A 15,764-nucleotide genomic window follows, 5' to 3' on the forward strand; every position below is an offset into this window, starting at 1 on the left:
AGAATGAGAGGGAGAGCGACAGACAGAAGACACTGTGATCTTGGCATCTCCAGAGAAATCTCCCTGTTATTGGGGACAGTTTGTACAGAACTGTGGCACATACTGTGATTGGGATATGATTGTTTGTAGTCGCCTGTGATGCTAGCTGCCCTCTTTTAAAACCCATTGGACACAAGGACCTGTAGATGTTTCCTCTTCTTACTGTTACTGTCTTTTGTGAACAGATAAGTGATCCAACTGTGAAAGTTTTATCAAATGTATACAATTTAAATATGAAATGCAATGTGTCCTCATGCCACCGTGCAACAACGCCACTGCTTGCCATACAACTAGAGGAACATTTCCAGTATATTGCCAAAATCATGCCAATGATGTCATCTTTTGTTAACCCAATCACAATTCCCCTGCCCCATCCCTCTGCCCTCCTGCTGTAATTGGACAATGGCTCCAAATCAGCAGTGGTCTGAAAGGACATTCGCTGCCTGGGGTTTGCTGGCAGTCAGCTCCGGTGCACAATTAAGCATCCGCCCCCACTTTTATTCCTGTTGGTAAAATATTTGGCTCCATGCGGGGTGTATCTCAGCAGGTAGTCCCACTAAATAAGGGAGAGACTGTTCTTGCATCATCATAACCGTGTCTGCATGGCCTTTAGGAAGTGTGTTGGCGTACACTGTGCATGTGCAAATCTAATTTGATTTAAATAAGGGTATGTTTCACCCTTCCAACCAACTGGGATGCTGTTGGATGAAACTTGTTCTGACCAAACTACAAAATAGATATGATCAGGTCAGGTGTTTTTGTGATTTTGTATCGAAATCGCAGAGGTCAAGTGCAATATCCAGCCAGAATTTTCTAAAAGATGATAAAAAGTGTGACAAAACAGCATTATGATGAAGTACTGTAGTGCTGCAGATATGCCCCAGCTTACAAATCTCATCCTCCAGATGTAAGAAAATATTGTTTGTTTGGTGAAAACCCCAACAAGTGTCACATTACAAGTTCAAATTTAAGTTTTTATGCAAAAATGATGAGTCGCATTATATGATAGCATACTTGTACATCCATCGAAATAATTGCATTATGGTTTTCTTTACCACATCCTGTAGTGGAGCCCTAGTCTGTGTCCCTTTTTTGGAGTGCAAATTCAACACATCCTCATACCAAAATGACTGAATAGATCGATTGAGATCGCTGATCATTCCAGCAACCTCAGATAGATTGGGGTTTCACTTTCTCTTTGTATCGGCCGGAATTTGACACAAATACCAGCTCTTTTTTCTTATCTTTAGATGAGTCCAAAGTATTCTCCTTTTCAAAAAAGGAATTACATTTGACTGAAAATAGACATTTTACATGATCTCTAACTTCAGATTCCTAAATTTGTGCTACCTGACCTGCACTGCTAATTACATTTGACCCGGGTCAGCTCCAAAATCAGCAAACCTTCCACTTTGTGAACCTGTGTGGGTGTTGAGACTCCATTATTCACTGATAGAGCGGCCTCTGTGGGCTAACTAACAACCCCAGTATACAGTGTATGGTCTGATGCATGGCTGCACAGTGGCGGAGATGGCAGCCTTCCACCGTACAGGACTCTGTATTGTTAGTGTGCGCTGGGAGTCTCTTCCTCCTACATTTCTCTCTATACATCTCTCCATCTCTCCATACCATCCTCCCCCCCTCCCTTCCTTCCTCCCTTTCTTTTTCTCCTCTCCCTCTGTCCCCTGCCCACTAAATCCCTTTCTGCCTTCTTTTGCTCCACTGAGCCCAGATAGGCCTCTATGTCTTGGGTCTTAATTTGACGCGGTAATTGGATGACAAGGGACAGTTCACCGTCCCTTCCTCATGAGTCAGCAGAGTTTTCTTGGCCAGTGCCTCCCACTACTGCTGACTACAGGCGCTGAGCGGGGGTATGGCCAATTGTCCGAGGCCCATTCAGGTTTTTGTGTCTCCATCTCATCTTTGCAGGGGCGGCCTGGACCACACACAGCAACACAGTACAGTCAGACGGGCTTTATAGAAGATATTTGTTCATGGGAATATGAAGCTGGGGTGCGTCGTGTGTGCCAAATCAGCTTATCAATGGCTACAGTTATTTTTTGGCAACACGTATAGAGGCTTTGTAAGACGGTGACAGAGCAGATATAGCTACAAATTGACAGCGGAGGGGTTTGTCTTGGCAAGACTGATGACCTGCAATAAACCAGCACCTTGTAATGTTGTATATAAAAGACAAAAATATAACCATTTATAACCACAATCCAGTTTCTCTCTCGGACTTATTCATTTTCATACAATAATCTCCATTAAAAATTTCCATTAACCATTATCATTCAATTTCATCTTCAAATGTATCTAATCTCTATTTAAAATCATTGTTAAATACAAAGATTGAATCTTTATTGCTCCAAATATTAATTATGCATACTGCTACCAAAAAAGTAAGCCAATTGATTGGATGTTGAGGCTATAGATGGTTAAGGTCAGTTTAAGGGCTTTGGTTTGAGGTTGGGGCGTGTCATAATAGTACACAGCCTGAAGGCTCAGCTCAGGGCAAGAACGTCTCAGTGCGTCATAATCGGAAAAAAATCCCCTTCTGCTTCCATATTCCAGGAAGAGTTTACATGTGAGCTGACATCAGGGTTGAATTTACTTTACTGGACTTTTACTTTTTTTTCCAATACCTGTGATAAGCACTTGTTTCCTGGGACTCTTCTCTCCCTTGAACAGCTGTTATCCACATCCACTCCTGCTTCAGGACATTGCCCACATGTGACGGATCCTAATGTGTGTGCAGGCTTGTATGCCTAATGGCTAATAGTCTTTTCAGAATGTAATCTGCCACAGTAACTCCTATCTGATGTAATGGCTTGCAATGCGTACGTAATACCAGTGGAACTATTTATAGACCAGCAGCCAATTCTCAGAGAGATGGATGTGTGTGAGCTGCTGGGCGTGCACACAAACACACACACACTTGTGTACATACTTCAGTTTGCACAAAGCACGTTCACATACGGCGCTCTTGACTTTCCTTTTGTCTGTTTGAGCCTGTCTAGTTTCTGTCTAGATGCGTGCGTGCGTGCGTGTGTGCGTGCGTGCGTGCGTGCGTCTGTGTCTGTGTGTTCATCACGACATGTACAATATGTATGTCCTCAGCAATTGCATGTGTGTGTGTATCTTCAGGATGTGTACGTGTAAGTGAGCACATCTGGGTGCCTGTGTGTCTGGTATGTATGTGTATGTATGTGTGTGTGTGTGTGTTGAGTGTGTGTGTGTTGAGTGTGTGTGTGTGTGTGTGTGTGTGTGTGTGTGTGTGTGTGTGTGTGTGTGTGTGTGTTGCCTGAAGCTCTCAGTCTCTCCCTGGGGGATTACATCACAGGGCAGTTATCAGACCTGAGTCATCAGAGAGGTTGAGCGGCTCTGCTCCTCCATTTAAATGAAGACAATTAAAGCATCAGAAGAGCTTTTTCTTTCTCTTTCTTTTTTCTTTCTTTCTCTTTCTTTCTTCTTTCTTTCTCTTTCTTTCTTCTTTCTTTCTCTTTCTTCCATTTTTTCTTTCATTTTTCTTTCATTCTTTCTTTTACTTTCTTTCATTCATTCTTTTACTTTCTTTCTTTCCTTCTTTCTCTCTTCCTTTTTCGTGCTTCTCTCTTTCTTTCTTTCTTTCTTTCTTTCTTTCTTTCTTTCTTTCTCGCTCTTCCACACATGCCTACATCCCTTTCTACCCACGTCTATTCTTTTCCTTTAAGAAGACGTAGAGAAGTGGAGTAGGTCAGTTGAAACGTGTCACTCTGCTGTCATCTCTGTCTGCTTCCTCACTCCTTCCACTCCTGAGGCGGTCTAGTAACATCACACTGCAAGATAAGATTTCCACAGCTCCTGCCCAAATTATTCCACTTTGTTGTTTGATTTGTTTGCCTTGAGGGAGTTTATGTTGGGCAACTAATATGGAGCGTTGTGTTAGTTCACGTCGGGCTTTGAAGTCATGCACACTCTCAGCTGATCAGTATCATCTGACTGTTGAAATCACCAGTCGCAGTCAAAGAAGTCAGTGAGGTGGTGTCTATAATGAGACTAGCAGATACTTTTCTCATGATTCATTCAACTCCTGCAGATGCTGGTCATTACATTTTTCCCACCAGCTGCCAACTGATATCTCCCTCCACCACCACCACCATTCCTTGTGTGTCACATCTCTACACAGAGTGTAGTGGAGTTTAATAGATCCCCACTGAAACTGACATACTGTACTGTGTTTTCAAGGCAACCACTGAGCCCTCTGTCACGTTTTTGTCACCTACATGTCATCCTGTTGAAATAAATGACCCTAAATGTATCTCTGGTAATGTCTGATGTGGGTTAGTGAACACGTAATCAACCTGCATCTGACCCCTGTGTGTGCAGAGATCTGATTATCCCTGTTCACATAAGACCAGGTTGAAAACTATAACTCCATACTAAACCATATAATTAAAAAGGACTTAGCTTAGTGCTGTGTATCAAATAGGATTGTAGTGTTGCAGCGATGTGTGGTGCACTGCAGATTGGACGTGGCAGACAGTGGGGATAATTCTTTCCATATTTATTTTTATAATTATATAATAATACTTATTTTTGATTAACTCCCAATTTCTAGCTCAACTTGCGCTTTGCGATCTTTGTTGTCCGTTGACTGTTCATGCTAATCCCCAGATTCAACCATTGCCTTCCCACCCGCAGGCACTGCCACACTGAACCAGTTCAGTGGAGCACATGATCGAGCTAGAAGTGCTGCCACTCCATAAGAACCGAGGGTTTGTTTACTCCCACGCCACCTGTGCACCAGCAAAATTGTTATACTGACATACTACTTACTGTAACCCTGGACAAAAACCCCACTAACACTGACGAATATCTGGGAAAGGAACAATTAGCATTCCTGGGTCAGATGACTCAGCAGTAGTCACAGGAAATGTATCAGCTCTAGCTCTAATTGGCAATAACGTCAAAATGATACCTGCGTGGACATACTAATTGCCCATTGCTTATTTTTTTTCCAGTGCGGAGCTATGACATGCGTTGAAGTTCTGGATTTGCCGCGTCAATAGCCAATGCCACAAATTCCAGAAAGGCAAGCTGGTCCACTCGGTAGACCAAACCGACAGAAACGGTTTGCGCTAAATGGACTGATGAACCTGCTCGAATAATTACAGCTGTGTGGGTAAAAACCTGTATTGCAGCATGTGTGATGCGTGCTGCCTTCTTTGGGGCTTTCCCCTCTGGCTGACTAACCGTGACGTAGGCGAGGGTGTGTGTCTCGGTCTGTGTGAATGGCAGGGAGGGGGTGGGTGGGTGAGACAGCTGTGCAGGCTAGATATGTAGTTAACAGTAGGAAGCATTCATACTACACATTCTGCTGCAGTGTGTCACCAGACGCGCTCTCTCTCTCTCTCTCACTTCCCTCTGCTTCCCACTCTTTTTCCCTTCACGTCTGTCTGTCTCCTGTTTCTCCCTATCCCACACACACACACACCCACATACGTGCCTGTTTGCATGTGCAGTCATTCACACACACTTCTTCTCCTCTCTCTCTCTCTCTCTCTCTCTCACTCTCCTCCCCCTCCCCCAGCCGCAGACTCCCCCCCTCTCTCTCCCCAAAGTTTCCCGCTATAGTAAATTAAGTTGTATCACTCTGACTGCCGCCACTTTTACCACCATTTCCTCCTTCCTTCTGCCGAACTGTGCTTATTCCTGGATTACACCTCACCCACACATGTACAAACACACACACTGTGCCTTCCACTGAAAAACGTAAGGGTGGGGGGTTAAGAGGAAGTTACTTCAAGGACAACGTAAGGCTGTTCTCGCCTCTCCCAGACGGGGTGTGTCAAGGCTTTTGTCTGTCTGATGCCGTATTAAATATCGGGAGTTAAAAGGAGGGGTGGGGGGGCTGTGAGTGCGTGCATGTGTGCATGTGTGTGCAAAAGTCTCCAGGTTTTTTGTTCTTTACAGAGAAAGAATGTTGGCACGAAGCTTGCCACCAGGGGAGGAGGAGAAGGTCTGAGTGCTCAAGTGCTGCTCCAGGTTTGTTTCATTTCATTTGCTCTGTAATGAGTCTTGTTACTGCTGTGAGCGGCAGAGAGATCTGACTGGGGAGTTCAAAGTTAAGCCACAGGGAGGGAGGAAAAGGAGGGAGCAAAGTAGGGAGGGAGAGGGAAAAGAGAGGCAAAGAAGGAGAAAAAGAAGAAGAGAAAAGCACACAACACCAACAAGCCCTCACTTGAAAACTTCAGAACATTTCGGAGGCGAGAAAAGCGACGAAGACAAACTTTTTCTCTCCTTCCTTCATCCTGTCTTCCTCTTCCTGCTCCTCCTCTTCCTCCTCCTCCTCCTCCTCCTCGCTGCCCCACACCCTTCTCAAATGAACCCTCCCGCTTCAAGCTCTGAAAAAGAAACTGAAGCAGGGAGAGCTCGCAAGAGGTCTGAAAAAGTTGGCTGCGTCTGTGCATGACTGTGCGTCTGTGTGTCTACTGGACTGTGCATGCCTCTCAGAGTGTGTGCGTGCGTGTGTGTGTGTGCCTCCGTATGTGTGTGTGTGTGTGTGTGTGTGTGTGTGTGTGAGAGAGCCTGGGTCTGTGTGGGAATGATTACATCAGCCTGCTGCAGCCTTATGATTGGTTGTTGAGCGTGTGGTTTGATTCAGTGTGCCTCGGAGCCCGTGGCTGAGGCTGTAACCCTTTGTGAGGGGGAGAGAGAGAGAAAGGGAGAGGGAGGGAGAGAAAGAAAGATAGTTGTCAGACTCAACCGGCACTGGAAGCACTGAGCTGTACCTGCTGCCATCCGATCACTGACTGTCTCTGTGTCTCTGTCCTGTGAGCTATACAGACACCGGCTTTGGGTCACACAGACAGGGTTTTTATTTTTTTAAGACAGAGCTGCCAGCCCAGATAGGACTGAAGGACTAGTCTACAGGCTGTGTGACAGGTAGCAAAACTGTCAACTGTCGGCATTCGAATTTCTATTTGTCTTTCTGGAGGAGACAGGGCGACAGACAGAGCAGCGAGGTTTCCTGTCTCAGTGACTGTGTGTGAGTGAGTGTGTGTGTGGGGAGCCAGGCTCACTCCAAAAAATGCCTTCGTGTTCCCCGGACTGCTGCCTTTTGCGGGCCGTGGAGGTAAGACCGCTTCTCTTTCTGTGTCTCTTATCTTTCCCTGTGCGTCCCTGCCTCTCTTCGCCTCCTTCTCTTTTTGCGTTTCAAGACCGTTTTTCTCTTTGAAGTGCGGCTTTGCTCGACCAGAGGCGAGACACGGAATGTGTAAATACCTTAAAGGCTGGAGACAATTTGTCTTTTTGGAGATGTGAGCAGAGCAATAAAAAGAGAGCGTCAAGAACGTCAGCAGCTTTGAATGATTGAGGCTCCCTCGCTTTTTTCTTTTTTTTTTTTCGTCTTGAGCAAATTTTGGATGGATAGAGCGCCTCAGGCCTGGCAAACTGTGATGCTATGAGCCGCATTTTTGCTCAAGAAGAGAACAGAATTTCTTTGTCATGAAATACTATGTGGGAAGTGTGCATACATGACATGTGTAGGCTTAGTACAGTAGGCTGGATTCCTGTGTAGGCTAACAAGGCTGGATTCCTCTGCAGGTTAAGTATCTGCTCTAGTTCTCTCTGTGGGCCATTAGATGTGCATCCTTTGGATGTGACTGCATGATATCTCTTTGAAAAGCCAACCTGTGGACAAGTAGTGGAAGTCAGTTTAGGACTATTGACCACATTACATAGTGATATACAAGAGTATCTGGATGTTTCTTGTACAGATGACATCCTATAGTGGAGTTTAATCTATGTGGAGCTTGATGCACTGTTGCTATACAGTATATACATCATATCGGACACATCAGTAATGGCTCAATGTGTGTGCGTGAGTCAGTGTTATTAATGGAAACAAAATGATAACAGCTGTTATTCATGGTTTGGCCAATTCATCATAAATTATTCAACATAAAAACACTCTCATGCTGAAATGTAATATGTTCATGTCTTATTGCTGGCCCACATTCACCATATTAAGTTATGGAAAACTTGTGTTCGTGAAGTTGAAGCATATCCAGCGGCCATGTCTTATCTCGGGATACTTGCATACATTTTCTTGATAAGCTATAATTGGAAACACCATGCTCGCTTCACCTTAAGCTACAGTGCAGTAGTGTTAAGTGTAGGCAGCCCTGCATTGTGTGAACAAGAGCAGATGCTTGTTATACACTGGGGTATATTTGTTTCTATATTACACCAACAAGTTGCCATAAGAAAAGCCTGTCTGTGATTTCTAACACCGCAATTGCTACACAGTCCCGAGTGTCTGTTCTTTTCTATTGTGTGCTCTAATTACAGGCCTTTGTATGCTATAGTGCATGGGGCACTATATATGATAAATACAATTCCAGTGTTTGAAGAAAATTGCTGGCTTCACCCACCTATTAGGCTGAGTTTTCAAAAATGGTTTGTGTTAAATGACTTTATCACAACTTAAAATTCCCTCTGTGGTTACCATAAATAAAATCATACCAACATGGTATTCAAAATATATCCCTCACGGCTAGAAATGTCTTGCAATCGTTTGAAGAGTTTTTTTTTCTGTCTTCCTTATTGAAACACTTTCTTCTCAACTCAGCTCTTTTCTTCTTCTCACCAAACTACTTTCAGATGATCTCTGTTTATTATAACTCAAATCAAATCTATTTTTGCTCATAGATCGTGAAGATCTTCAGTGAAGACGGCCTGGGTAAAGTGGTGGAGATCCCAGCCGACATGACAGCCAGAGACCTGTGCCAGCTCCTGGTTTATAAAAGCCATTGTGTGGATGACAACAGTTGGGCACTTGTTGAACACCACCCGCTGCTAGGACTAGGTAAGGGCCTGAAAAACTTTGCATACACACAAAAGCACACATGAACACACATGATCAGACGCACACACACACTCACTGACCCACAGTGGATGGACCTTAGAGTGGGCTGAGACATGCAAAGCAATCACTGACATACACAGGTGCATTCACATGTATGCATGCGTGCCCGCATACTCGGGCAGACACACAGTTCAGGCGCATTTTCTCATGCAACATGTATTCAAGCATGAGTGCATGCACATACTACACAGCATATGCATGCACTGAGCCATAATGTCCAGAGATCTAATCGAGTTTAACACAGCGGCTGGCTGTGTAAAAGGTCTCTGTAGCAGTGCGGTACCATGCAGACGAGGCAGGGTGAGGTTGATCTCTCGTGAACTAAGACAGACATCCAGCACACACATTGAGCTGCTTGTCATTGGAAGAATTTGTAGGGGAAACGTATTGATCAGTGTGTGTGCCGACAGAAAAGTGATGGAAATGGACGGAGCAGTGCACATGAGATCAAAGTTGCTTCAACACAAACAGGCGGGTGATTTTCGGAGTCGACAGTGAGGAGACTATTGGAAGAAAACAGAGAAGCACTCGACAAGATGCCATTACAAAATCTGATGCTAATTTCAGGTGTGTTGAGATAAATTCAATAACTGTCCTGCTGACGCTGAACTGTTTCACGGAGCTGACGAAGAGTCCAGCTTTAGTTTGTGTGGTGCGCTTGAAGGAGATTGAAAAGTGATGCATGTCTGAGATCAGGGCTCTTTAAAGTGATTATATGCAGATTTACTTTAAGTGGAGACAGTCTCTCCCTCTTGTTGAAGCTCACATATATTCTAGGAACCAGAAGAGACTCCTTTTGGTCCCGGCTTTAAATGGTACAGCGACGACCTCAATCTTAAGACTCTCATGTGTTGGCAGTTGAGAGTAAAGTTTATGGTTCATGCACACAGGATAGTGAAACAGAGTATTGTGTATGGTATTTGACATCCTTCCCTGATATTTTTAACTCGGGCAGGCTCATTTAAGGTCACTAGACTGTTTGGAATCAGGTCTTTCAGAAACTTTAGATCCTGGACAAAGATCCAGGACAGTCCCATCCCAAATTATTCTTGCTCCTGAGCTACTTTCCAATAATAATCATCATGCAGAAGATTATATTATGATGTTGTACTCCGTAAATTGCCACAGAAGGGGGATTACATGAGGTGGAAGGAAACCGATGAGAAGCTAAAGCAAGAGGGAGGTGATAATTGAAGGTTATGGATTAGGAGGCGTAACGATGTAACTGATGAGCGCTGTAACAAAACCTTTGCCTGCTCGTGCTCCTCTCAGTGTCAGAGAGGGTGTAATGTTATCGATCCAGGACTATAAATGACACGGCAGAGAGGTGATTGATGAAGAGTTTAAAAGGCTATCTTTCATGTTAAAGGAAAATGGAAACCCTCACTGCATGAGACTGAGACCTCGTGACTAATGTGGTGCGAAAAGGTCAAAATGTTGATGAGGAATGGGGGATAGTATTCTGTGTGGAACATTACATTTGATTCAAGCGCTGCGTTTTAGTTCATCAGCAGTTAGAGAGGCATGTCTCACAGGAGAATCTTCATAGATTTAGGAGTAAGGATTGCTTTTGGTATTTGAAAAAGTGGAGGGAAAAGCTGCGAGACCAGAACGCTCACTGTTCTGATGTTCTCGAGCACCAAATGTGGCACTGAAAACAACACAAGGAAAAGTCTTTAAAAAAGTCGAAAACAATAGTCGGAAGAGATGCTCCAGTTGTTAATCAAGGAATTTGAACTTGGTGCTGCATTAAGAGGGAAGCAAGCTTTGCATTACTGTCGGGGTGTTTTATGTTAGACTTGGCAGTGTAACAGTAAGTTTGTAAAGCTGTGGCCAGTTGAACATTAGAAACCCCAACCTCCCCTTGAGGAGAGGGCGATTATAAAGCACTTATGGAAGACAAGTTGAGCCTGTGCTCTGTGCTCATGTCTGTACAGTTTAACAGATGTGGGAGAGAAGGGGGTGTAGTTTTATATAGAGCAGTGTGCCTGCTAGAGAGACACACTGAAGTGGGAGACATGGTGAAAAACATGTGTGAAAACACTGTTTCAGCTGACAACTTGTGTACGTTGTTGCCAGACTTTAGGCTTACATGCACATCCAGGCTGTTCGGCTGTCATGTGAGGAGACATTGCATTATTCAAAGTATGGGTCCCCAAAGTTCAAACCTAATATTTCACCATCCATCACGATCTGATTACATTTCTCATCAGTGCTGCCAACACGTTGCTGCCAGATACATTTAGGTTGGCTTGTTGTAAATGTCGTCACTTTTGGCTCAGAATAGCAGTTTTTCTATTATAGCCCTTCTTCTATTCTATTCTGGTGCACCTGTACTGCAACTGTAGTCTTTAAGGCCTGGAATAACTACTTATCCTATTTTATGTTTAGGACTTTCAGTAAATGAGATGTAATGAAGCAGCAGCGTGCTGATGATGATTGAAGGGTTATGCATTTGCGGCTTGCTACCGAGTGTGTGTGTTTGTAGATGTTTGTAGATGTGTGCCGATGTGGATTTGTGTCTTTGAGGAAATTATATAAAAAAAACATCCAAAGAATATGTGTAACAGTTGCTGTTAAAATGCGAGAAATATGTTGGTTTGAATTCCATTTAGTGATATTTGTTATCAGTTTGTGTGCAGTTTGTTGTATGCACTGGCATATTCTTACAGTACAGTAATTTAGACATTTCTACCAATCATTGGCTTGTTTGGACTGTTGTTTGTCTTACTGCCTAGGGTGACAACTCACGACTGTTTTCATTGTCCATAAATTTGGCGATTATTTTCCTTGATTAATCGTTTACTATATTTAAAGGGGCAAGATGTAGTTTTGGAGAAGAAATTCAAACTCAGGATTTTAATCTTTACAATATTAATGAGGTAATAATAGAAAACTCAAATATGTATTTTTCCATAACTGAATAAACAAGCTGTTCTCAGAGGAAAATAAGGTTCAGAACACTGTTTGAAAGGTGGCAGGGTCCGCCAAATATAAACAAAGAAAAACAGTATGAAGTTGTGTTGTCCTTTAAGATCAGTTTGTTTATTCAGTCATGAAAACAAAGAGAGTTTGTTTATTTAGTTTGTTGAGTCATAAAAAATCAGTCAATGAAGAACTTTCTCTTCTGATTAAAATGTCTTCCCCAGAACTACATAGTACACCTTTGATTGATTTTTGAAATAGCTGGCGATTCATTTTGTTTAAATTACTTCTCCATCAAGTACTGATGTTTGTTTGTTTTCACTTGTGTGTATATTGTATGTTCTCTCAAACCACAAGTGTGTCTGTAGCACATGTAATTATTCATTTGACTTTGTTTGAATTGTCAAAATCCATGTTTGGCTTGTCAAAATGAATATCGCCTTCATCTAGAAATACCGTTTTTAGCCAATCAGTAGCATATTGAAGAATATTTTGAACATTTTCAGCATGTGCTTTTTACAGTATGAGATGAGGCGGCATGCGGAGGCCCTTCTTGCGTCTGTACAGATTGTACGTCTGCACTGCACATGTATTTGCTGTGATACTTCATGTGTGCACATGTGGTTGGCTGGTAGACGGGAATAGGAGTTTCCAAGAGACCCGAACAATAGCGTGTTTGAACAGAGAGGCCTATTCCCGTCCGTCGCTGCCCACTCCTGCTATGCTGCTGAATGGGATGAAGCGGCTCTTTGAGATAAGTAACACTGACCCCTACTTGCCACCCCAAAAAAGGTTAACAGCTCTGGGACAGTGAGGTAGTGTTGCTACGGGTGAGTCACTGTCACGAACATGAGTGACTCATCAGACAGGCGACGAGAGGAAACGGAAAGCAAAAGAAGAGTCGTGACAGTTTTAGAGCACTTGTGACAGAGGGGATAAAGAGGGGAAACGAAGGGAAACGTGCAATGAGATAATGATGTGAGATAGAGCTGTACAGTCAGATTCTCTCAAGTTCTCCATTTCACATCAAAAACGAGATATTAGATCAAATACTGGTATTGCAAAAGTTAAGTTGCAGAAGTTTAATTAAAATCTACCAGGGAAAGGAGGAATGTCTTTGACATGACAGCGAGAACTTGTAATGATGTTGGAATTGTCTGAGTCATGACCAGTTTGAGCATCACAGGATATAAATCACCAGCACCTCTGACCACATCCACACTTGTAGTTGAATCACAGTCTCTTACACTTCCATTGAGAGAAAAAAGGCCTTGGTCTGATATCAGTCACAACATGTTTGATGAGTGCAAACGGTTGAAGCCAGTCTGCATTTCTCAATGTGCCTTTAGACCGCTGAACAGTTCAAATGAAACCCAGAGTCATTTACCAACATTAGTCCCATTCATCACTTTATGTTGAATTCAGTATTGCCATAAAGTTGAATAAGGCAGTTTCCAGTTACGAATGATTGAGTGTGAGACTGAGCAAGATGTTATCGACAAACAGTCAGTGCTTGCAGGACTTATGCTGGACAAGAAAGGGTTAAACATTTTGGATGGCTGAGCTTCACTTGGAGCACACATCTGACATGATGGTCAGATTTAAAACAACACAGAACATCGCTCTCTGGAAAAATGCTGCTTGATATTATTGGGAACAGGTGCTGTCATCTCACACGAGACATATTGTTTTTGTTGTTTTAAGAAAATCGGATTATTAATGCTTAAAAATAAACTAAATCACTTGTTGGGAAGAAGTCAGTGTGCTCTTTCACCCAGTTTCATTTTAGTGATTTTCTCGATGTTCTCTTTCTGACAAGAAACACTGATGCAGGACGTCCGCAGGTCATTAAAAAGTCTTACATTTTTATTTTCTTTATCCATCAAACTCTTACGTGTGAACATTCTATTGACTGTTGCATTTTTGAATGTGTTCATCCAAAACTCGTACATATTGCATATTTAAATTTGGTTAAAAGTGATCTTTAAAAGACTTTAAAAAGCCTTTCATATGCCTGTAGACGCGCTGATGACACACTTCCCTTGAATTTTAGTATCTGCACATATCTGTAGAGATTGCAACGGTACATAAAATCCTAAGAGAACGGTTGTGATGCTTATATGAACATATTCATATTTGCTCCTTGGACAGAAAATGTTGTAATTGAGCTTATATGTAGTTGTAGTAAACGTATAAACTATTTAGAATATTAAACACTAACCTCCTTCATTGTTGTCCTTCCTCTCTCTGCAGAGCGCTGTCTAGAAGACCACGAGCTGGTGGTTCAGGTCCAGGCCTCTATGAACAGCGACAGTAGATTCCTCTTCAGGAAGAACTATGCCAAATATGAATTCTTCAGAAACCCTCTGGTAATTGCCTTTCCTTCGACATTTCTTGGCATGCCGTGTCACTCACTCTGATGTCCTCTTGTTAAAATATGTTACACCTATTGCTTATAAAATAAATACACCTGTGGCAGCAGGGCCTCACGTTGACGCAATGTTTAACACGCACACATTTTTTAGATCATTTGAAATGAACAGGACGTGGCAGTGTTTGGACTGCTAAATGAAAAGAGACGTGGAAGTTAAAGAGTTATCTGGTGATTTGCTCTAAAGAGTGGCCACTTGCCAAATGAAATGTTCTTTGACAGAGTGTCTCTCTTTGTTTAGTGAAATGTTATGACAGCTGACTGTACTAATGAGATTTGCATGACATTTCTTTTTCTGTCACAAATTCCAATCCCATAATTATTGTCACAGTGGCTGATATTCTCTGTGTCTGCCTCTCTCCACCTCCTCTCCTTCCACCAGACATTTTTCCCGGAGCAGATGGTTGCATGGTGCCAGGAAACCAGTCGTACGATTCCACCATCTCAGCTCCTTCAGGTACGTACAGCACACACACACACTTCTCTGTGTCTGTCTTTCATTCTCTCTTCTCTTCCTGACACGCACACGGCTTAGTTTACCTCGGAGTCAGCACCCACTACATACTGTACAATCAAGCTGACATACCTCACCTCTGACCCTTAGACAGTGTGTCTCGTCAGAGCCTGCAGTAATAACTACTGTTGATCCCCCGTTGACACATGACTGTCTCGGCACACGCACCGCAGGCCCGTGATGGATGGTATTAGGCAGTCAGGAGTAGAACATACAGTTCCTCACCTGCCTTTCATATGTTTGCACAGTACAACTTCACACGTGCGTCAAGCTTCTTATCTGCCTCACGGGCCACACACTGATTTCAGGAAAGATAGGCAGGGAAGAAAAAGTCTGGGAGAAAACCAGACAAGAAAAGAAGATTCCTTGGGTTTTGAAGAGCTTTGGTCTTAATGGATGGAGGGTTTACATGCAGTCTGACTCTCCTTTATCAAGTAATGGAGCTGTCAGAGACAGAGCCACCGGTGGAATCTGTCCCTTCATCCTTGCCACTCACAGAAAGCTTTTAACTCCCCTGCTGATCATATAGATGTTATGCTCCGTTATGCTCTACATAGAGGAGTCAATAAATGAATGGGGATGTGTTGAGCCTGAGTTGTGTCAGGAATCTCCATTGTTCGACTAATTCTAAACACAAGATCTTTGCAGTCAGAGTCCTCTCCAAACCAAGACAGTTTCTGACCTGAGCTCCACCAGGTGTTAGCAAGATTTTCCATTACGTAAGCAGCATCATGTCGACGCAGAGCGGCAAGGTGTAGCGCCTGAAACAGAAAGCTTTTTGAATGAACGTTGCGTGTGAACGTGTGCTCCGCAAACGTCGGAAAACACTCATGCATGAGGCCCTTTGTAGGATGTTTCCAAAACACTAGGAAACATGTGCTTTAAATATTGAAGAGTCCTCTGGAACAGTTTACCTTCCAGCCGCAAGCCACAAATTCCAAATC

At 43.1% G+C, this 15,764-nt stretch overlaps 1 protein-coding gene across 1 annotated transcript in view; it reads left to right on the forward strand.

Annotated features, from left to right (window-relative positions):
* Positions 1-15,764, forward strand: part of LOC311260142 (growth factor receptor-bound protein 10-like) — a 70,635-nt gene that overhangs the window by 47,222 nt on the left and 7,649 nt on the right. Inside the window, exons 6-8 of the mRNA XM_084357657.1 lie at positions 8,734-8,890; positions 14,129-14,244; positions 14,689-14,763. Of these exons, the coding sequence (XP_084213783.1) occupies positions 8,734-8,890; positions 14,129-14,244; positions 14,689-14,763 (348 nt within the window). The remainder of the gene's footprint in view (positions 1-8,733; positions 8,891-14,128; positions 14,245-14,688; positions 14,764-15,764) is intronic.

Source organism: Pagrus pagrus (genome assembly GCF_965226575.1).
Source record: "Pagrus pagrus genome assembly, chromosome: 7".
Lineage (NCBI taxonomy): Eukaryota > Metazoa > Chordata > Actinopteri > Spariformes > Sparidae > Pagrus > Pagrus pagrus.